The sequence below is a fragment of the Microtus pennsylvanicus genome, chromosome 20, assembly GCF_037038515.1.
Source record: "Microtus pennsylvanicus isolate mMicPen1 chromosome 20, mMicPen1.hap1, whole genome shotgun sequence".
NCBI lineage: Eukaryota > Metazoa > Chordata > Mammalia > Rodentia > Cricetidae > Microtus > Microtus pennsylvanicus.
The window spans coordinates 10,938,586-10,960,173 of record NC_134598.1 but is presented as its reverse complement, the minus strand read 5'-3'; the positions used below and the strand labels follow the sequence as shown (position 1 = coordinate 10,960,173).

The window sequence follows — 21,588 nt, the reverse complement described above, 5'->3', positions numbered from 1 at the left end:
CACCCACTTTGCGCCGAGCTTCAGGGGGCAGAGGGAAGCTAAACCCTCAAGATAAGAGAAAAGCACTCAATAAAGCAACCAGTGTTTTTTTTTTATTGTCAAATTCTTTTTAATAAATAGACAAAAACCACTAGGCTGGTACAGCACACTAAGGTCAGGGGACAGGGGGGATTAGGGAAGGAAGAGCCCCTGAGACAGCAACAAGAGACAGCGACACGCTCTCTTCCCTGACCCTCTGTCTAAGGCACTTTGGGGAAGACATGCTATCCAGGGTGGATGAGAGAAAGAGATCGGGATCCCTACTCCCCATCCTGCATTCCCATCCTTCCAGCCACGCCCACAGCCCATCCCTGATACACCCCGCCCCCTTGTCTCACAGCATTCTAAGGGGAAGTTGGAGGGGTGGTTCTCACGGTGGGAGAGGTCTGTGCCCCTGAGGAAGTAGAGTCTGCCGTATCTCGATGTGACGCCAACAACCCACCCCACTATTTCCATCCCAAGAAGCCCATCTTGGGAAAGGGTGGAAGGGATTCAAAGGCCAGGCCTGGAATAAGGGAAGTTAAGCAGAGGCTGGCACCGGAGTTCCATCAGGAGCCACATCGGCATCCAGGATGGGGCGGGCGTCAGAACCCTCCCACTGGGAGCCGCCCCAGTTACTCCTCTGGATGGTGCCTGTCTTCTCTTCCTTGAACTGCTGTCGGTCTTCCCGAAGGATCTTCACTGCGTGGTACTGGGGCACAGTGGCCTCCGGGTGCTTTACTCGCTTGAAGAATCCCAGCTGTGAGGACAGCAAGACAGACCATGAGAAGAAGCCTGAAGGGCTGACAGCCCTTAGAGCCCCTCACCGTCCTGAGCCAGAAAGCTGAAACGAAAGTGAGGTAGGCTGGCCAAATTCCAACACAGTGGCAAGTCCCCAGCTTGCTACCATCAGTACCAGGGTCCAAGGTTCTCATTCACAGCCAGAGGAAGACCAGAAGGAAGCCCAAGGTGTAAAACCAAGGAAATCACCCTTGGTCCCTGAAAGAGAGGCTTAAAACTGAACACGAGGGCCTCCCATGCTTTCCTCTCCCATCCAGGTTTCTTAAAAAACCTCAGTAATGTCTCCTAGAACACAAGATCCAAGGGATAAAATAGCGTCCTAGACACCCCCCCCCAAACCCTGAATGATGACTCATAGCCATACATACACCTGTGTGCTTGCGCACTGAATTGCAGCCCCTTAGGCCAGGGCCCTTGCATCCATGAATACAGTAGCTTAACCCCTCACCTATCAAGGTGGTGCTGGGCCCCTTGCACACTGAAATTCAGAACAGCCGAGACTCCTGCATGCTCAGACGGCACAAGATCTCCTTGTGCAATCATCTCTGCACACTGGTTCCCACAGAAAAGACATGCATGGAACCCCACGTGCCCACATGCTGGCACTCCCAGCCTACTCGCTCCCTGTGCATGCTGGGCTGTGTGCTCACACTGAAAACTTCACCTTTGCATTGCTCCTTACCTCAAATATTCGGACCCTCATCTCCCTCCATACACACTCCTCTCTTTACTGAGCCCCTCCCAATGCCGGATCTGTACTTAGACACACACACACACACATAGATACACACATATGTTCATACACACGTGCACACACAGCAGTTACCCCACAGTCCCTGGACCCCCAACTTCCATGGCCGAGGGCTGCACGGCCAGATGGGCTCGGTGATAGCTGGTTGGAAGTGATGAGCTCGGACTGTTGCGATGGAAGAAGCCACACTGGGATGTTGAGGGAGAAGGGGAAAGAGGCAGACGATGGGAAGGCTGAAGAGGGAGGGGGACTTTGTATCTGCCTGTCTCCCTTCTATGGGAGTAGTGCATGGGACAGGCATCCCGATCAGAAGGCATCTGTTGTTCCTAAGACCGGGCAAGTTCTCAACAGCATTGATGCCACTCCAGAGCTGGCCCGCTGATGACACACCCTTGTCCAACAGCAGCGGACAGGGCAGCTACAGAGCCTAGGGATGTGCTCGGTTCTGCACAAACCCCCTATGTGGCATGTGGCTCGGGGATGGGCCCTGGTGGAGCATGAGAGCCCCTGTACTGACATGTGCATGCGTGTGCTTTTATGTTGAGCCAGTGTTATGTTACAGCTCTGTCAGAACAAGAACGGTCCCATACGAGGCAGCTCCCATTGAGCTCCAAGCAGTTCCCTGGAGCCAGTGCTCCACGCTATAGGCCTTGGTCACAGCTTCCTTCCCAACCTTTGCTGCCACACTGTGGCTAAATCGGACCACACTTTCCTACTCCTGAGACGCTATCCACCATGGTTCTTCTGGAAGCCTCACATGAAACTGCCCCATCTCCCCACATCACTTCTGCCACTTCCCCATCTGAGGCCCAGCTCTTGGGACCTCAAAGCCTTCCTTCTTCTGAGTTCCCACCATCTCGACTCGACACTTCTGCCCATCCTTAACTACAAGGCTCCCGCACTCCCACTGGACTACACAAGCCTTGAGGACCAGGTCTGCACAGGAGCCAACTCCGAAACATCCTGAGCAGACGGAGTTCCTGGGGCATGCAGGGTAAATGCTCGCAGTAGGAGCTGCTGGATGAACCTGTGTGAGTGAGCGGCCAGCCACCTTCCTCTAATCCCAGTTCCCACTGGCTCCATCCCTTCTCGGGCCTCACCTTCCACAACAGCAGCACCAGCAGGGCCAGCACCAGCAGCCCGGCCAGCACTGCCAAGAGGATAACCCACCAAGGGACTCCTTCTGCGACCACAGCCACAGGGTCCAAGTACACCATCACAGGGATCTGAGAAACAAGGAGTCAACAGGGCAAAAGTTGGAGTGAGTGGGAAGCCGGAAAGTCCCCCACCGGCCCGTCCTCCAGCCTGGCAGGCAGCTCACCATTGTGGACGCATCTCTGAGCAACAAGTTCTTGATAGAGGACTTCACTGTGATGTTGGCTCGGACAATGACTTCCAGGGACTTCACGGCTCTGTACTCCTAAGGGATAGGGAAGGAAGGAGACTTCTAAATGCCCATGTTCTTCCCAATCCTCTCCAGCCACTGACACCACAGATGAAATGGAGCCGCCGACGCAGAGGGCAGGCGTTTCTGCCTGGCTTGGCTTTAGAGAGTGCTGCATTAGGACGGGGAAGAGATGAAGCAAACTCCAGGGGGCGGGGTTTGCAGAAGCCGTCCAGCATGGAACCCGGTGGTGCCCTCACCTCCAGAAAGGTGCTGTTCCAGAGCCGACCCCAGACATGTAGCACGGCCGCTCTATCAAAGCTGTAGAGCGGGCAGCTAAACACCACACACTTGGCCGTGCCCTGGGCACAGTCCTGCAGAGAAAGATAGGAAGATGCTGAGCTGACAGGCCCATGGGTAGCCATCTTTCCCATGTTCCTCAATGGAACTCAAATTCCTCTCCTCCAGGAAGTCTGCCTAGGCTAACCCTCTGCCCAAAATAGCTGCCTACCTCAAACCTGGGCCTTGAAACACATCGGAAGGGGTCTTCCACTCCCAAGCAACAGGCAAAGTGACTTCCTGAGTTGATATCTACTCTGCTTATTGTCTCAATAATTAAGCACCCAGAACCTACCAGGCACATAGCTCAGTTAAGCTCCAAATCTCCTGCAAGGTACTTTCTTTTTGAGACAGAGTCTCACTATGCAGCCCAAGTTAGCCTAAACTTTATCCTTCCATCTGGGCCTCTAAGTGCTGAGGCTGCTCTGGTGTGGCCCACTGTGCCTGGCGTCAGTGTTTTTCAAAAGAAGAAGTTGAGTCTTGAGGAAGGCCACCAGCCTACTTCAGGTCACAGAGCTAGCAAACGTGTCCAGTGGTGTCAGACATGGTGGCGCACACCTTTAAATCCTAGCACTCAGGAGGCAGAGGCAGGCGGATCTCTGTGAGTTCAAGGCCAGCCTTGGTCTACAGAGTGAGTTCCAGGACAGCCAGAACTACACAGAGAAACCCTGTCTTAAAAAACCATTTTAAAACATCTGAGATATTACTCAGGTGAAACAAGCCGGGTACAGGTGAAAAAATACCACATGGTCACCCAGATGTGACCTCTGAAAGAAGGCATTGTACATGTGGCTTTCACACCTACATGCAGGCAAAACACGCATGCACATGAAAATTTAAAATAATAAAATCATTTTTAAAAAAATAAAGCCAGGAAAAAAAGTAAATAATAAATAAGTGCAGGCATGGGGGCAATACGCCTGTAATTCCAGCATCTGAGAAGAAATAAAAGGATTTCAGTTTGGAGGGACGCCCGGGCTGCATAGCACAGCAGCCCTTCCCCTCTCAAAAGAATGAAGAGCTGGGCCACAGTTCAGCGGTAGAGTGTTTGCCTGGCAAAGAAAGGCCCTAGTTTGGTCTCCAACCCTGCTGGGAGGGAACACCCTGTATTTTATAGAATGATGCGCTGCTTGATTCTGAAATACAAATAAACACAATTAATAAATAACTAGACATGGTGAGACATACTTCTAATCCTAGCACTGTGAAGGCTGAGGTAGGATTGCCATGAGTTCAAGACCGTTTCTAGACTGGGCATGGTGGCACACGCCTTTAACCCCAGCACTTGGGAGGCAGAGGCAGGAGGGTCTCTGTGAGTTTGAGGCCAGCCTGGTCTACATAGCAAGTTCTGGGTCAACCAGAGAGACCCTGTCTCCAAATATAAAGAAGAAGAAAAAAACTCTGTTTCTAAATAAAGAAATATTAAATAAAGAAACTATTTCAAGGTTCTTGTTAAACAGGGAGTCTCTCGGAGCTGTCAATCCTGTGGAGGAGGCGGGACTAGATGTCTCCCACAGCAGCAGCTAGTTCCAGATGCAGCACAGCTGCCCGCGTTCTTTAGCCTCGGGTTAGGTATCAAAGGGGCATGGGGAGGCAGACAAGACATGACAGAGTTCACCATCCGCTTACGGCAACTGGCCAAGGACCTCCATACTTAGCATGCTCCACGCCTAGGCTTAGCTCAACACCCCAGTGTCCCTAACTGACATCTGTACCACTGTCTGCACCAACCTAGGAGGAACACAGAGCGCTCAACAAATCCAGCTAAATACCAAAACTATGTGGGAGAGTGGGAAGCCAAGCTGTTCAAAGGGGATAGACAGAAAACTTAGCCAATCTTGTGTATATACTAGAATCTTAATTATGAGAACACGAAACACTGTAATCCCATGCCTGTAATCCCAGCCCTTAGAAACTGGAGGCAAGAGGATGAGTTCACCCCAGCTCCTTACAAAACACAGTGTTTTAGATAAATGAGCAGGGTTGCTGCTTCGCTACCTAGCTGGCCCTGGAGTGCACACTGGGAGTTGCAGGGTCTGAGGTGTCAGGAGCTGCCTCGCGGGTACTGTCTCCCTCCAGCTGTCCCTGGCGTCTGAGCACCACACGCCTCGCCAGGTGACTCCGTGGATGCCCGGCTGGCTCCCTGACCCTCACTGTGGCCGTGCCGTAGCTGTGTTGCCCTCACCAGGGTGATGTTCCTCTTTCTCTCGGCAGAGGATACTGGCCACCAGGATGTGCTGGGCTCCAGCTTCTCTGGAGGCTCCTCTGGCCTCAGTGGTTCCAGCTCTCGCCGCCTCCTGTCCCTGCTGTCCACATCCTGGAAGGCGCAGTGAGAGTTCCTTCAAATACTGCAACCCCCCCCCCAGATGGCATCTCCGCTGCAACATCCCACATACCCCGCCCCCCCCCCCCCCCCCCCGCTGCGCGACATCCCTCCCACACTCCACCCGGCCTGCCCTGCCTAAGCCTCACCAGGCGGAGGATGTTGGGTCTTGGAGAGCAGATCCCTTTCTTCCCAGGCCCCTGTCCTCCCTCCAGCTCCACCCGCATGGGGTACAGCAGCCACTTCCCGTTGGCAATCTCGTGGGGCCACATGATGTTGAGGAAGGCCGAACCCAGAGTGTTGAGCGACTGCCCTTGATTGGAGACCTGTGGGCCCAAAGCAGTGTGAAGAAATGAAACTCGGGATTCTGAGTGGTCCCTACGTCACAGGGAGAGAGGCAAGGCTGATGCGGAGGACCTCGGGAGGCAGGGCAGAGCTGCACAATCTAGACCAGACTGGGCGTTGTTCTCTGCTTATTCTCCAGGAAAAGCTGGCCAAGTGTGAGGGGATCTAGGACGAGCCAGGGCAAAGTACTGATGAAAGTTATAGATTCTCCCAAGAACCCATTCCAGCTAAAGCCACACAGCAGAGCCGTTCCTCTGAGTTCCCAACACCTCTTAGATCTGCTGGAGAGACGGCCTGTCCAGATGACTCCCTGAAACCCCAGCACCAACGTGTGCTTCGAGCCATGTCTGCCCGACGCAGAGGCCTGGAACCCCAGGGCCACCACGCTGCCATGTGGGGAAGAGCCCAAAACATTGAGAAATCTCTAAAGCCTCTTCTCTGGGGCCGCAGGACAGGATGCTTACCGTGACCTCATACTTGACCTTGCTGCCCACATCCCTCTCAGATCGCATGGCGCTCTCTCCCTTCACCTCGCCAGAGAAGAAGAGTTGCTGGGGAGTGGCCACCCTGGTTGTGGGGAGATGAGAAGAGGAGCTGAGGAGGTCTGGGGTGCAGCAAATGGAGCCAAGAGGGTGAGGTCAGGTAAGGCCGAGCCCAAGCTCTGGGGGCGGCAGAGGGACCCACGCAAGCAACACCTACCCTGAAATGGACAGCGGCAACTCAATGAAGACTTGAGCTCGAACAAGGGCTGGGTGCAGCTCCTGCTCACTGATCCTGGCATACAAACATGGGGACATGTGAGCCGCTGGCACAGGAACCTCCACAGGGCACTTGAAGGCTTTCTAAGTCACCCGACCTGTTCCCAGTCTTACGTGGCCAATAGCAACTCCACCTCCAGCTCCGTGGTCTCAATAGTGATTCCAGAGGTGCTAAGGATGAGGTAGAAAGTGACCTGCCAGGTGTGAAATGGCAGGTGAGTCAGACGGGAGCTGGGTCTTAAGAATGGGCCACTCAGACAGAGAAAAGGCTAGACAGGCCAACCTGGGCACCTCTCTTCATAGGGTTCCCCAGCTCACACTCAACATGAGAGGCATTCTCATTAGACAGGCAGAGCGGCTTCTCCTGGATCAGGGAGGGAAGGGTAGGTCAGTGCGGGTTCCCGAAGCCCTCAAGATCTCATCTCTTATGAATACACAATGGAGTTTTACTCGGCCATAAAGAAGAAGAAAACTACGTCATATGCAGGAAAACAGATGGATCTGAGGTCCCCACATTAAGCAAAACAAGCCCGACTCAGAAAGACAAACATCTCGCTTTCTCTCATGTAAGAAATCTAGCTGGATGGTGCACACCTTTAATCCCAGCACTCAGGAGCAGAGGCAGGCGGATCTCTGTGAGTTCGAGGCCAACCTGGTCTACAGAGTGAGTGCCAGAACAACCAAAACTGTTATACAGAGTAATCCTGTCTCGAAAAAAAAATAAAGAGAAGAAATACAGCTTTAATAGAGATATGTCATAAAAGTGGAAGGGGGAGCTGGGCGGTGGTGATGAATGGCGCACACCTTTAATCCCAGTATGCCATCATGACGATAACAGACTAAACCTCTGAGCTGTAAGCCACCCTGATTAAGTATTTCCTTTATAAGAGTTACCGTGGCCATGGTGTCTCTGCACAGCAATGGAAACCCTGACTATGACAGGAAGGGAGAACATTGGGGGTGACTTTGATGAGCTAAATACAGTGACATGCAGGTTTGAAAACATCATAAGACCTATAACTACTTTTTTAAAAAGTCACAAAAAGAAAATAAAAACTAAAGGGACACACTAGGTCCTGTCCCAGGTTCTTACCACAGAATCCAGGGCTCGAACACCTGAGTAGCGTAAGGAGGCCGGTAGGGTGACCAGGAGCTGGGCTTCATGGGCGTCATCCCCATCTGCCTGAGGCTGGGCCGGGTCCGAGGGCAGGTTGGTGACGGTGAGTTCCAGGCCTATGAACGGCTGCCCACTCAGTGCAAACAGGGCCGTTGTCCCATCCATAGCCCTGGAGGATGGAACCCAACTCACTGTAGGATCTGAGCCTCCTACCCCCTGTCTACTTCCAGCCCCCAAACAAGTGTTCACTGCCTCTCCTCTCACTCCAAGTCCCCCACACCACACACAAGCCAGCTCTTGAGTCAGGGGACCTCCATTTTTATGCTAACTCCACCACTTTCTGACCTGGTCTAAACAGCAACCCAGAGAGGTTGCTCTCTTTCACAATGTGGAGCCACAGAGGGGTCACACTGTGATGACGTGTCCATAAAATACAGACTAGGAGGCCGGGCGATGGTGGCGCACGCCTTTAATCCCAGCACTCGGGAGGCAGAGGCAGGAGGATCTCTGTGAGTTCGAGACCAGCCTGGTCTACAAGAGCTAGTTCCAGGACAGGCTCCAAAACCACAGAGAAACCCTGTCTCGAAAAAACCAAAAAAAAAAAAAATACAGACTAGGAGCATTGTTCTCTGGTCAGGACCCTGCCCTTGCTCGGTCCTCTGAATCAGAGCCCTGTCTGACCCCTCTGAAGAAGCTTCCTCCATTGGCTGAGGCCTAGCCCTCTCCTCCCCGACGACGTGTGTTCTCTCCACCCATCTCACATGGGCAGAGGTTGGAACTCGGTGTCGCTGATCCGGGAACAGAACCGGGCCTGCACCAGCTGCAGGTTGCTCTGACAGATCTTATCGTCACCACAGCCTTGCTTCAGGAAGTGGATCTGAGGAGAGTGTTCAGGAGAAGATCACGTCTAAGGTGGAGATCAAATGTGTCACCGAGGCATACGGCGCATTCGCGAAACACGGGATGAGAGGACTCCAGGCTGGTCCATAAACAGACCACAGTGCCCCACCCAGACTGCACAGACTGTAAAAAGCCGTGACGGATACCACTGATGTCCACCTCAGAAGACACCAGGCCTTGATTACCCCAGAACCATGAGCAACTCCAGGGAGTGAGGGAGCAGGAGCACTGTCCTCTTAGACTACGAAGAAACACACGGTCATCTGAGCCATTTCCCCTCTGAGGTATTACCGTGCCTACATATAAGGCTTGTACTGGGGCTACGTGTGCAGAAGAGCTTTTTCTGCAAGCTGCAAGCAGGTGTCACTGTAGAGGCACGGGGATCATTGTCCCTCCCAGCTCCATTTCCTGTTTGCTCACCTCTGTCCTTTGGGTGCTAGGCTGGTGAGCATTGAGGATGGGAGCCACAGGGGGGAGCCCCTGGTCAGGAGCTTGCTGAGGGCTGTTGAGACTATATTCCAGGGTCACCACAATAGCCCGAAGCTTGTCTTTGACATTTTCCTGAAAGGGAAGTATTGTTACTCACTGGAACCACCCCCAGTCCCAGCCCTGATCAAGGCCCTCACCAGTACGCTGAAGACTCTCAAGCTCAGAAAGAAATTGAGGGAGACAGACATACAAGTGGGCAAGCAGTGAGGATGAGAGAGACCACAGCAGAAAAGGCTTTCCCTTCGAGCAAGGAGCAGACACCGCCTCTGTGAACTTCCTGACTTCACAGATGTGTGAAGACAGCAAGGAGTACTAGCTGGATGTGGTGGGTCATACCCGCAACCCTAGCACCCAAAAGGCTAAGGAAGTGGGATCTCACAATTAGACCAGCCTGGCCTATATAAAAAGTTCCAGGCCAGCCTGAGCTACATACAGACACTCCATCTCATTTAAAAAAAAAATCAGGCAGAGAGGCAAAAGTGTGTAGAAATGAGCTCAAACTGGGGACTGCTCAGTGCCTAGATCTTTGAAAAAAATAAATAAATATGGAATTCTTCACAAATTTATGTGTCATCTTTAAACAGAAGCCGTGCTAGCCTTCTCTGTCATTCCAATTTTAGTATATATGCTGCCAAGTACAAAGGCTTTTCTTATTTTTTTTAATTGTGTGTGTGTGTGTGTGTGTGTGTGTGTGTGTGGTGTCTGTACGTGAGTATAAGCACATGAATGCAGGTATCCAAAGAATCCAGAGATTGCCAGGTCTCCTGGAGCTGGAGTTGCAGGGCACTACTGGACACCCAAAGTGGGCACTGGGACCCAAACCTGGGTCACCTATAAGAGCAAGACAATCTCTTGGCTGTTGAGCATCTTTCTAGTCCCTTGGGGCCCAGAGCTCACAACAAAGTGCGACCACAGTGGCCCGAAGCTTGTCTTTCTAGAGAAGAGACAGAGAAGAGATATGCAATAACAAAGTCACTCAGAGACCAGAAGGCGGTGTCACCTGCAGCTGGAACACAGTGTCCCCACACACTCGGTCTTGTTGGTGCTTCAACCACACAGTGCCCGAGGACTGGTGCTTCAGGTCATCCGGGCCTCTGCTCAGGAAAGTCACTCGTGGAACCTGGCCCCGGAGCCTCCGGTCCGTGTCCCCATCTAAGGTGTAATCCAGGGCTGTGGCATGGAGGGAGAAGAGGGAACCCAGTGAGCTGAGGACCCTGTTCTGGGGTGCCATCAGAGAGAGCAGCGGATGAGGATTCCACTTACCCACAGTAGGGTTGTAGCTACTGGGCACAGCAACGTAGCTGAAGCAGATCCTTATGTCCACACTGTGGGGGAAAGGGAGGCTCTTGAGCAAACAAGACCCCAAACCCTACTTCTGCCACAACCCAGACCCAAGCTAGGGAAGAGGAGCAGGGGAAGGGAAGCCAGCACTGGCCTCCTCCTTGGCACAGTCCCTCTGGCCGCGCCTTACCAAACCGAGAGTCCATCAGCACAGTTGGGTTGTTCTAGGTCGATGGCTCTCGGAGCAATGAAGATCTCTTGGGAGACGTGAAGAACAGGTCTAGCCCTGGGTGTGGAGAGTTCATTGGGTAGGGAAGACGAGAATGTGGGGTTAGGAACACTCTGCAGGACGAGGCGTGGGACTGGAAAGAGGCCAGACCCGCAGGAAGGCTCTGAGAGGCTGGAGGCTCACCTGAACAGCGCGGCAGTATCAGCCAGGGAGCCCACGAGCAGGTCTGGGTAGTAGTTTTCATCCACATCCAGGCCCCCAGACAGGGAGTAACCAAAGCTCTTGATGCCCACGGCTTCGCCCTCCAGCACCTGGAGAGCAGCGGTCACCCCCTCCTTGAGCCCCACTTTCCCCAGTCCTCCCTACCCTGACCTCTGCAGTCCTTACTCCACCATGAACTATTCTTCCACATCGATCCTCTCACCTGTGAGGGCTTGACAACCACCCCCAGGCTGCTCCCATGGTAGATAAAGACTTTCCCATCTCCATCAAAGGGAGCTCCCACGGCAATATCTGGGGGCATACGAGAAGCATTGTGAGGCTGCGGAGGACGGTAGACAAGGTCCATACCCAATTCTAATTCATTGAGGAGCTCCACACATCATTCTAAATCCTCCCAACCATTCCCTCCAGACGTTGCTAGCTCAGCTTGGCTGAGCTATAGAATCTGCTGATCTCGATTCGACTCCCGACTCAGCTCCTCCCCACACTGAGCTTTGCTTTCCCCAATCCAGTCACACCTGGGAAGCCATCTTGGTTGAGGTCCCCCAAGACAGCCAAGCTGATTCCAAACATAGAGTCGGGGGAGCCACAGATCCGCAGAGGGGAGACATGTGCCCAGTGGCCACCCTGGTTCAGGTACACATACACGGCACCTCCCAGCTCTTCTTGGCGCTCAAAGAAGTAAGGAGCCCCCACAATCAGGTCCGGCCAGCTGTGGAAGAGGGAGACAGCATGGGGCTCTCTAGACCAAGGGAGTCCGGACAAAGTGTAGAAGCCACTCCTGGACCCCGGGGCGCACTCCTTTAGTCCCCTCTCACCCGTCATTGTTGAGATCAGCCACAGCCAGAGAGTAGCCAAAGCCAGAGGTCAGCTGCTCCCCAGACAGCACGACCTCGGGTATCAGCCGGCTGGCGCTATCCTTGCGCAGAATGACCACCGCCCCCTTGTGGTTGGCACGGGGAGCCCCTGCCACAAAACTCAGCTCTTCCGCACGCAAGAGACCCTTCCCAGAGTCGACGGAGAAACCTAGGTGAGGAAATCCCTTACTATGAGTGATTCTCGGAGAGTCGGAAGCCAGGGAATTCCCCTGGCGCCACGAGGGAGCGTTGCTCCCCAGTCACTACCACTATCTCTGGGCTATTTCTCCGCCGCCGCCAGGGCCTAGAAATCCTTACAGCCCTCCTGGTCAGAGACACAGGACGTGATAGGGAGGTGTCATCGAGCAGAGAGAAAGGCAGTAACAGAGAAGCTTGGTGACTTGGTAAGAGGGGCTGGCACCGCAATGGGAGTCGGACCAGAACCACCACCATTCATGCCCAACCTGGGGAACTGGAGAAGAGGATGTCCCTCCCATTTTGCACACCCAGTAGGTCCACTGGCATCCAAGGCACCTTCTTCACCCCCCCCCCTCCGCCAACCCTGCAGAGGAGGAAGTCTTTACAGATATGGGAGGAAGACAAGGGAACAAAGCAGAGCTTGCTTCACCCAAATGTTTTCTGGACCTCATTCCATCCTGGATGATGATATGACCCACGAGGCTGGAGCTCCTCCAATCATAAGCCCACATTCACCCCCAAAGGAAGTTCCCCAGAGCTCAAGATTGTCCTTCCAACCAGGGTAACCCTTGCCCTCTCGCTCCACCTGCGTCTTCCTCCATGAAGACCCTTGCTTGACTCACAGCCCTCAGGCCTGCCAATGTACCTAATTCTCCTCTGCAGTTTGGGCCCAATAGGTATTTCCCTGGGCATATGTTAGGAGAGGGCAAGGAAGGAAAGAATACTCCCTAGGAGGGAAGCAGGAAAGCCAGGGCCAAACCCCAGGACCCAGGATGCAAAAGCTTACAAACCTAAATAGCTATTCAAGGTCAAATCTCCGGCTGGTCCTGTGAGCCGGTCAGCAGGATCCAAAGTTTTATACACCAGCTGGTCAGGGTCTGAGCTATCAATGTTGGTCACAAAAAGCAACCCTGTGGGGGAGCAGGTCGGGAAGAGACACCAGGGAAAGGCCAGCAAATGAAGGGGGCACAGAGTGAGGAGACAGAGACAGGTAGAAAGGCCAGAAGGAGGTGAAAGGGGAAGAAGAGGAGGAAGAAAGTGAGAGAAACCAAGAAGCCAGAAGCAAAACAACAGAAAGACAGAGACAGGAGGATGGGAGTGTGGAGAAAGAGGAAAAGAGAAAGGAGCAGAGGGTTAGAGCGGTTCTGGACCAGGGAGGGGTCCCTACCAAAGTAGCTGTTGGCAGGGACCGGAATGAGGCTGGGGTCTTGGTCCTTCTCTCCCCCTGCCTCGTAGGGCCCGTCGTCCAGGTCTGCCAGGTCGGTCGAGCCCTGGGCACAGAGCTCCACCCTGGCGGTGCCTGCAAGGACAGTCCTGTTAGTACTCAAGGCAGGAGAGAGGCTTACCCCTCAGACCAGACACCATTGGATGGGCACACAGGGAAGCCCCGCCCCTCCTCTTCAGCCCCACCTCCACCAACTCCGGAGCCCAAGCTTCTAGGGTCCCCCAGAACATGGCATCACACTCACCCAGTGGCAGCTCAGCCAGTGGCAGCGTGCAGAGACAGGAATGGCAGTGATGAGGTGCGGGCTGCTGTGCTGGAGCATGCAGGCCCCGGCCCCGCCGTGCATGTGGGAACTCATGCCAACATGTAGATAAACACACGGCCATGCGATGGAGAGTAGGTACCCCATTTATTTATGTGCTAGCAAGACGGGAGTGGAAGGCATGGCAGTGCCCCGGGTCAATACACCAATGAACTCGTGGTCATGCTTGGCCGTGTGCTGCCAGCCATCCCATCACTGAGGTAAGAGGAGGCCTTGGGCCCCTCCTTCACCCTCCCCAATGAATGACTCACCCTTCCAGTTATAGGTTCCTGGAGCCCCAAAGACGAGGTAGTGGCTGTCGGGGGAGAAGGTGGCAGCTGTGCCCTGCTGGCAGAACCCAAACTGTTCATGGCCCTGGGGGCGCCCCTCACAGAACTTCCATTCCCCACCGTCTAGCTCATCACGGATGGCCAGGTCCTGGCTTAGCACAAAGCAGCGGCCAATCACATCCCGAGTCTCCAGGATCTGATCCACTCTCTGTCGAGACTCATAGCGGTGTGCACAGGTCTGTGAGAGAACAGGAGGTCAGGTCATTCCCCTGCGTTTACCAGGGACCTACAAGCGGCTCGCATGCATGTAGACTTTTGGCAGACACACACACACACACATGCCCGTGCACACACAGACAACCCTGAGCCAGCATCACTTGAACACCATCACCTAGCCAGGGTGAGGTCTTTTTTCAGTATCCCATCTGTGGCCACTTGAAGAAAAATAGCTTTGTCCTACCTTCTACCTAGGTACTCACAGACACATAACAGCACATAGAACACGGGCTTCCCTGATCATGTAACAATCTCGAAACATGCTGTTGTGTGTGTGTTCATGCAGATGTGTGCAGGGGAACATACACGCAACATCAGTGCGCATACACATGGGTCAGGTGCATGTGAAACTTAGAAGACAACCCTGGGTGTCATTCTTCAAGAGCTATTCTCCTTGTTTTTTGAGACAGAGTCTCTCCCTAGGATCAGGGCCCTTCCAATTGGGCTAGACTGGCTGGCCAGTAAGTCCCAGGGGTCCTCCTGTCTCCACTCCCTAATGCGAGGATGAGAAGCACAACCTCCAAATGTTGCTTTACTAATGTTGGTTCTCGGAATCCAACAACGTTGCTTTGTTGTTGTTGATTCTCGGAATCCGACTCAGACGCGCATGCTTACAAAGCTACTGAGTCATCTGTCCCTAGACCTTCGTAACTGTCATCATCTCCCGAAAGAAGACATCCTACTATCTGTCCTCTGACTATTCCCCCTTCCCAAAAGCATGGCTTAGCGCGCCATGCTGGCAGTGGCCCTTTCTCTCTACTCTTCCTTCGGACTTACAGACTAGAAACTAGACCACTTAGTGAGCACTGGGGACATTCAGCCTCATGGCGACTCCTGTGTACGTCAGTGAGAGAACCAGAGGAGAAAAAGAGTTGTCATAACTAAAAGGCATGATGCCACACGACTTAAGTCAGCACTCAGGAGGCAGAGGCAGGAGGATCTCTTTGAGTCCCAGGACAGCCAGGTCTACATAGTGAGATTCTGTCTTAACAAAGCAAGCATTTCCAGAACTATTTGGCAGCGCCCAGGCCTCCACTGTCTTCACGTGTCCTCTCTCAGAGGTTAGCATAATGTCTGAAACTAAGCAATGTTCGCAGTAGGAATCTGACAAGAGCTCGGATGAAGAGATGGGTGTTTTAAAACAGATAAGGAAAGGGACTGTCTCTTACAATTTCGTGTATCAACCAATGGCTCTAGGAATCGCCCCGGCATCCAGTTTGTGTTCTGTAGGTGCACCTCTATGCACACACACACACACACACACACACACACACACACCGTCAGAGCCTCTACATTGTCACAGGAAGTAGTACTCACGACAATCTTGCCCCCGGGTCCCTGGCTCCGAACACTGACTCCCAGCCACTGGTTCTCCTTGCTTTCCTTTTGCACATCAGCTGAAGCAAGACACTGGGTTTCAGGGGAAGGAACAAGGGACCAAGTCCTGCCCTCCCCTCTTCACGTGCTGCTCCCACTCCACCGTGCCAAGGCCACACCTCCTCTGTCAATGTCCACTCTGTAGCAGTTCCTCTCGTCTAGGCTCAGGGGACAAGCAAAGAGGCCTCCCGTGCGATTTGCTTGCTGCCCAGGAAAAGCCAGGGCCTGGGGAGCACCCACCAGCAGCCTGCAGGGTGGGACAAGGGCTAGATTCAGAGGCCAGAGTACTCCAGCCACTCCAGAGCTTCCCTGACCCCAACTCCTCAGTGCCAAGCGGAGTGTTCAGGTACTAAAGAGAAAAAATAAAAGCCATTTTTCTCAAATTCTGGCAAGGGTATGTTAAAAGACCTGGGCACATGGTCATGTCACATGTGTGCTCCCTCTCTGCAGAAAGGACCAACAGAAAGAGTGGACATACACATGTCGACACGCATGCCAGCCAGAGCAGCCTGCCAGCATCGCCAGCCTAAGAGAACTGCCCGTCCCTAGCACCTGTTCCCGACAAGCTTCTCCACCCCCTGCTTGGCCCCAGCCTCAGACACTACCCTCCTCCCTAACCCTGGTCCAGTTGAAATCCTGCCAGAGATAGCAAGAATGCCCGGAGCAAGAGCGCCAGGCACACAGACTGGTACCGCAGTGGCTCAGGGACTTTCAGAAGCCAGGCAAGAGGCTAGAAATGGGCCTGTTTCCCCTGCACCATGTGCCCAGCAAAAAACCCTACCCACTGGGTAGCTCTGCAAGCCCCAAACTCAGTCATGCCCACTAGCAGGAAAGTGGGGAAATGTTTCTGGTGGCCACTAACACCACCCCATTTCCTTCCCATGTCCAGAATCCCCTTCCCTGTCCTACCTTCGCCTCCCACATCCACAAATTTCTCTTTTCCTCTCCCCCCACCCCTGCCCTTCTCTCCCACTGCCCCCTCTTTCTTAGTTACAACTTTCTTGGCAGAACAATTTTCCATGATTACAGCCAAAGCGTCTTCCCCAGAGGGGGACTGTGCTGGGAATGGAGGCTGCCTGGGTCCCTCAGGACTGGACCCCGAAGCCAGGAGTGACTGGGAAGTGAGGTGCGGTAACTGATACCCAGATGGCAACCGAGACCTTCTCTTCAGGAAAGGCTCAAGAGTAGTAGGCAGCGGGACAAGTCCCAAGTCCTCTCTCCCACACTCTTCCCATCCTGGGGGCAAATCCCGCAACTGTCGGACACTATTACAGACAGGCATCTGTGGGGCACTGAGCCAAACATTGTAGGGTGGGGGAGAGGTTCCCACAGCCCCTGCTGTCCCTTAACTTAGCAGCTGTCACCTCATGTCAGAGCCAGTGTCAAGCAGGGTCGGGGAAGCACGCAGCTGGACAGATAGCCCAGCCGTCAATATTACTTGCTGTTCTTGCTGAGGACCTGGGTTCTGTACCCAGTACCCACACCAGGTGGTTCACAGCTGCCTGTAAGTCCCATTCTCAAGGATCCAGTGACCTCTATGGGCACCCATCCTCACGTGGTACACATAAATTTATATGGGTACAGGGAACACACACAAACACATAAATAAAAAATTAAAAATAAATCTTTGAAGAGGTAGGAAGGATAGCCTGACAGTCAAGAGCACTTGTTGCTCCTGCAGAGAACCTGGGTTTTGTTCTCAGCACCCACAAGGTAGCTCACAATCATACCTAATCCAGCTCAGAGGATCTGGCATCCTCTTCCGGCCTTCAGAAACACCAGCCATGCAAGCAGTGCATACACACAGGCAAATATATGTGTGTGTGTGTGTGTGTGTGTGTGTGTGTGTGTGTGTGTGTGTGTGTGTGCATATACATATATGTGTGTGTGTATATATATATACATATATATGTATATATATAAAACCAAAAAAAATCTCTTAAAATGGGGGAAGCGGGAAGAAAGAGGACATATATTCTCATTCATTTCGCCACTGTTTACTGACACCTCGTTATACACCAAGCCCTGGGTCAGGCAGTGATTGGTAAGACAACATAGCACCTACTATAGGCCAGGCCCCAGGCTGGACAGAGATTGAAGGAATTGACCTTTACCACTTTCCACTTGGATTCCTAGGAGAAGAGCCACAGGCATCATCCCACTTGATCTCACAGTCCTGTAAGATAAGGATTCTTATCTTACAGGTGAGCAACCGCCTTCAAATGCTTGGCGCAGCCTGCCCACCTCTAGATCCTCATCTGCCTAATTGCCGGGTCAGTGCACTCGCGGCCTGGCCTGTTTTCAGAAGGTTGAGACCACTCCAGCAGGGGAAGAGGAGGGGGAAATGACACCCTAGGAACTCTAGGTGATGGTGCCCAGGGAAAACAAACTCCAGCTTTCGCATGGATCCGCAGTGTACCAGCCTGCAAACAGCGGGTGTCATCTGTTACAGTCTTTGGGCTCGCCCCATAGGAAGTGTTGGGACTCATTACTGGGTGCACACCTGTGGTGGACACAGAGACACCCAGGGCCTCCCGCTGCTTAGTGTAAGAAGCAGAAGTGTGAGTGTTCAGTGTTCACACCTGCCCTGGAGGTCGAGGGCCGGAAGGAGGGAAAAATGGACCATTGCTAAGTGCCCAGTCCCGCTCCTGGAATAAGAGCGCCCATCACCCCACTCCAGCCACACTCTCCTCTCAAACTTCATCCCAGAAATCCAACCGCCCCAGGCCTTCAGACAGAACAGTAGCCAAGGCTACTGCGCAGCTACTGCGCGGGTGGGGGCGGTGCTGGCTGCTGGGTACCGAGTGAGCCTGGGGGCCCAATAAGTAGCCTTATAGAGCATCCTACCAGAGCTTCGGCCCTGGCCCGCCCCTCCCTGGCCCAGCGCAGTCTGAGTGGCCCCCTGGGGAAGCTGCTCGGCCAGGAAGGTTAGCTCAGCCTGGGACCCTTCGGTCAAGCCTCTCTGGATATGGGCGGCTGTGATGTTGCTGCTCTCAGGCTCTCTGAATCCAACACAAGCGCTCTAGCACAACAAACACTTCCAAACACTCACCTCAGGTCTTGTGCTAGTCTAAATAGTCTGTGTATATTAAGAACTTTTAATCCCCGCCCCCAACCCCAAGGGATAGTGATGCTGCTGCCTCCGTTTCTCAGTTGATGGGAAGAAATGAAGCGATAAAAAACAAAGCAAAGCAAGGTTAGGCCTCAGAGTCCCATCTCTAGGTTAGACTGAAAACAAACAAGGTCTAAAGAGGGACTGAGCAAAGCCGCAGCTTCTCCATGCCCCTAGTCAGAGGAATGCCCCCTGCTGGAGCGAAATGGAGCCAGATGGTCAGGCCCCTCTGGGAATACCCCCAACTTGGCTCTAGAGACAGAATCAGGGGCCACCTTCAGACAAGGGGAAAATGACAAGAGACTGAGCTATTAAAAATAACCGAGAATTTGCCTGGAAATAACTCAGAGAGTTCAGCATGTCCTAAAAAGGCCTCCGGGCCTGGAACTCTAGCAGATGGCAGAAGGAAGGAGGGAGGGAGGGAAGGAAGGAGAGAGGGATGGGTGACGGTAAGGCTTGTTGATGGCTTGAGACATCGGTTGGTTCCTATCTTTCCCAAAGGTTTAAAGAGCACAGCCTTCTCCCAGATGACGGGAATAATGGAAGGAGAAAGATTAAGGCTCCCCCCCCACACACCTCCAGTGGGTGTGGAGAAATAAAGTGTTGTCCCTGCCTTCTGCCCCCAGACCAATAGTAAGGGGAGAAGACAGTCCCTGGGGACAGCATTGATCCCGGTAATGGACACTTAAATGTGGCTTATACATTGGCTATGAGGGCGGGGGAATGCCCCTTGGCAGGAGGGGGTGGAAAGCTTTCTCCTGTTCTCGCCGCTTTTCCTGTGTGGGAAGACCAAGGGTATGGAAACGCAATCGGCTGCAAATGTATCTGTCTACCAGGAGTCCTGAAAAGATGACAACTGTCCTCTTCATTACGCTCCTGCTTGTCTTTTCCCACTACTGAGATTTCTGGAGCTGGACATTCCCTGAGGAGGACAAGAAGCAACTTGGCATCTTTACTGGATCTTGCTGCTGCTGCTGCTGCTGCTGCTGCTGCTGCTGCTGCTGCTGCTGCTGCTCTGTTTCTCGCAGCAGTGGTGACAGCTGCCACCATCCCTTGCTACTACTTGGAGTCTCTGTTTTCCTGCCACTGTTTCTGACCAAACCATCACTGCAGATTGCCAGGCCCCCCTCGGTCTTCCTATAGCCTCCCTGCTGTGTTGAGCAGCATCAGTCCTGGCCTCCCAGGGCCCGGCAGCCCTCACTCCATCTCAAGGGGATGCTCTGGCAGTACCTAGTTGTTCTCTCCTCTTTTCCTCCCACAGCACCCTCATCCTCTCTGTCTTGCCCGTTCCTTTCGCCCTATGCAGCTCGCTGCTCTGAGGAAGAAGAGGAGCCAGAGATGCAGGACTGGAGCAAGGATGCACCCTGAAGGGAAAGGCAGAGGAAAGGGAGTCTCTGGCAAGACCATTGCTCTCCAACTCATCCCCAAGGCAAGATCCTGGGTCTGGGGATCTGGACAAGACCAGGCAAGCTTTCAGGTTAGAGTGTGAGATACCTGTGGGCAGAGCACTATTCAAAGTCTGAGAGACAGGTAGATAGGGAGTTGGGAGAAGGGTAGCCCAAGGCTTGAGCCTGGGAACTTTGGGCTGGTATGGAGACTCACCAGCTCCGGGGTTGGGGTTGTAATTGTCGGTGCAGGGCTACCGAGAAGCCGAAGAGGCTGCCAGGTTCGCCTTCCTTGCGCAGGGCGTTCATTACATCCAGATTGAAGGCGACAGTCCGTGGTAAGAGCATACCGGCGAACAAGGAACTAAGAAGGTAACAAATCCCAGGGGGCCGGAGGGAATCGCAGCTCGGAATCCTGCCCATGGAACCAACCCTGCAAGCGCTCCCTGATAGTGCGAAGAAATCGTCGCGCGCCTAGAGCCCCCGGTTTTCCCTAGGAGTGTTTCTGGTTTCCGAAATCGATCTGGTCTTTCAAGAGTCTTCCAATCTTCCAATCACTTCGGCACCCCTCTTGAGACCTCCTCTCCGCTGCCCCAGGACCTGCTAACTACAACTACTGCAGTGGGAGCGCCGGCGTGCGCTCAGGCTCCGCCTCCTCTCCAGGATGCCGCCCAGCCCCGCCCCTGCCCCGCCCCCTGCCTCTGCAGCTAGTGGAGAACCCGCGCACCACCCGAGATGCCCAGAACTTCAGCTCCGGTGGAAACTGGTCTACCACCCGCCGTACCCCCTACCTAGCACCCTGCCGCCCCACCCACGCACAGTGTACTCCTCCCTTTCCTCACCCTTCCCCCCAAAAAAAGTGGAGGTTGAGGTCAAGCATGCTGAGAGAACTGCAGCAGGAGAGAAGGCTGAAAAGAAAGAAGGCTCATAGAGAACTGGGAGGAGGCTGAAGGATTGACTACCTGAGAAGACAAATGCACAGATCAAAAACAAAGGAAGGGAAAGCAGAGGGTCCCTGCGCCTCGATCCGGCATGGTCCTCTACAGACTCCCCAGACTAGCAAAGCACACCGCTTAGGCTCTAGGAATCAAACCGCTCCCTGTGCCCCAGAGCCCACAAACAGCTAGTCACGACGTAGGCGTTCTAGGGACCAGAGAGAAGCAAAGGCTCAAAGAGAAAGACACTCACCAGGTGTGGAGACTGGAATGAATGGAAAGAAAGAAAAAAAGAAAAGAAAGGAACGCAAGAGGAAGGCGAAGAGTTAGCTCAAAGTCTGCAGGGAAGGAAGAAAAAATGAGTAAAATAAGAAATGCAGATTCAACTGTGGAGAGGGAAGAGGGAGTCAAAAGGGGATAAAGATGAAAGACAAAGTCATAGAAAGGGAGTGTTCTGCTATCAGATCTTTCCAGGGACTTCTATGAATCCCAACATTCGGCAGGCAGAGGCAGGCAGATCCCTGTCTCTTCGGGGCCAGCTTGGTCTACATGGAGCATTCCAGGCAGAGCTACAGAGTGACACCCTGTCTCAAAGCAAAGAGGGGAAATGGAAGGCAGGCTTTGTGGCCCACACCTGTAAGTAACCTCAGCACAGAATAGACGCAAGGAAGCCAG

At 53.5% G+C, this 21,588-nt stretch overlaps 1 protein-coding gene and 1 non-coding gene across 8 annotated transcripts; both read right to left on the bottom strand.

Annotated features, from left to right (window-relative positions):
- Positions 1-71: 71 nt before the first annotated feature.
- Itga7 (integrin subunit alpha 7) lies at positions 72-20,627 on the bottom strand. Of its 7 annotated transcripts, none has more exons than XM_075954020.1 (26): positions 20,196-20,627; positions 15,601-15,728; positions 15,422-15,501; positions 13,811-14,066; positions 13,181-13,312; positions 12,804-12,923; positions 11,776-11,983; positions 11,476-11,669; positions 11,160-11,248; positions 10,919-11,046; positions 10,697-10,792; positions 10,489-10,550; positions 10,226-10,395; positions 9,157-9,297; positions 8,598-8,713; positions 7,813-8,005; positions 7,003-7,083; positions 6,834-6,913; positions 6,661-6,735; positions 6,426-6,528; positions 5,766-5,942; positions 5,479-5,610; positions 3,215-3,328; positions 2,892-2,990; positions 2,671-2,796; positions 72-778 (listed from the first exon to the last, which is right to left on the bottom strand). In XM_075954020.1, exons 1-26 carry the CDS (start codon positions 20,399-20,401, stop codon positions 560-562), a joined length of 3,525 nt encoding a protein of 1,174 aa, XP_075810135.1. In that variant the 5' UTR covers positions 20,402-20,627; the 3' UTR covers positions 72-559. The 7 variants fall into 7 exon arrangements, with proteins under 7 accessions (XP_075810135.1, XP_075810128.1, XP_075810130.1 ...); XM_075954016.1 differs by lacking the exon at positions 12,804-12,923 and adding an exon at positions 1,646-1,758 and having other exon boundaries at positions 614-778; XM_075954017.1 differs by lacking the exon at positions 13,181-13,312 and adding an exon at positions 1,646-1,758 and having other exon boundaries at positions 614-778.
- Positions 9,765-9,866, bottom strand: LOC142839060 (U6 spliceosomal RNA). The gene has a single exon (XR_012908673.1). It is a non-coding gene; the product is annotated as a U6 spliceosomal RNA (small nuclear RNA).
- Positions 20,628-21,588: the final 961 nt, after the last annotated feature.

Bases quoted from the DNA above. Each gene is read 5' to 3' on its own strand.
- Itga7 (XM_075954020.1), bottom strand. From the start codon at position 20,401: ATGGGCAGGATTCCGAGCTGCGATTCCCTCCGGCCCCCTGGGATTTGT. The intron at 11,984-12,803 runs GTTTGTAAGCTT...TTCCTCACCTAG, and splicing joins GACCTTGAATAGCTATTTAG to GTTTCTCCGTCGACTCTGGG. The intron at 10,551-10,696 runs GTAAGGCGCGGC...TTTCCCCCACAG, and splicing joins GCTGATGGACTCTCGGTTTG to TGTGGACATAAGGATCTGCT.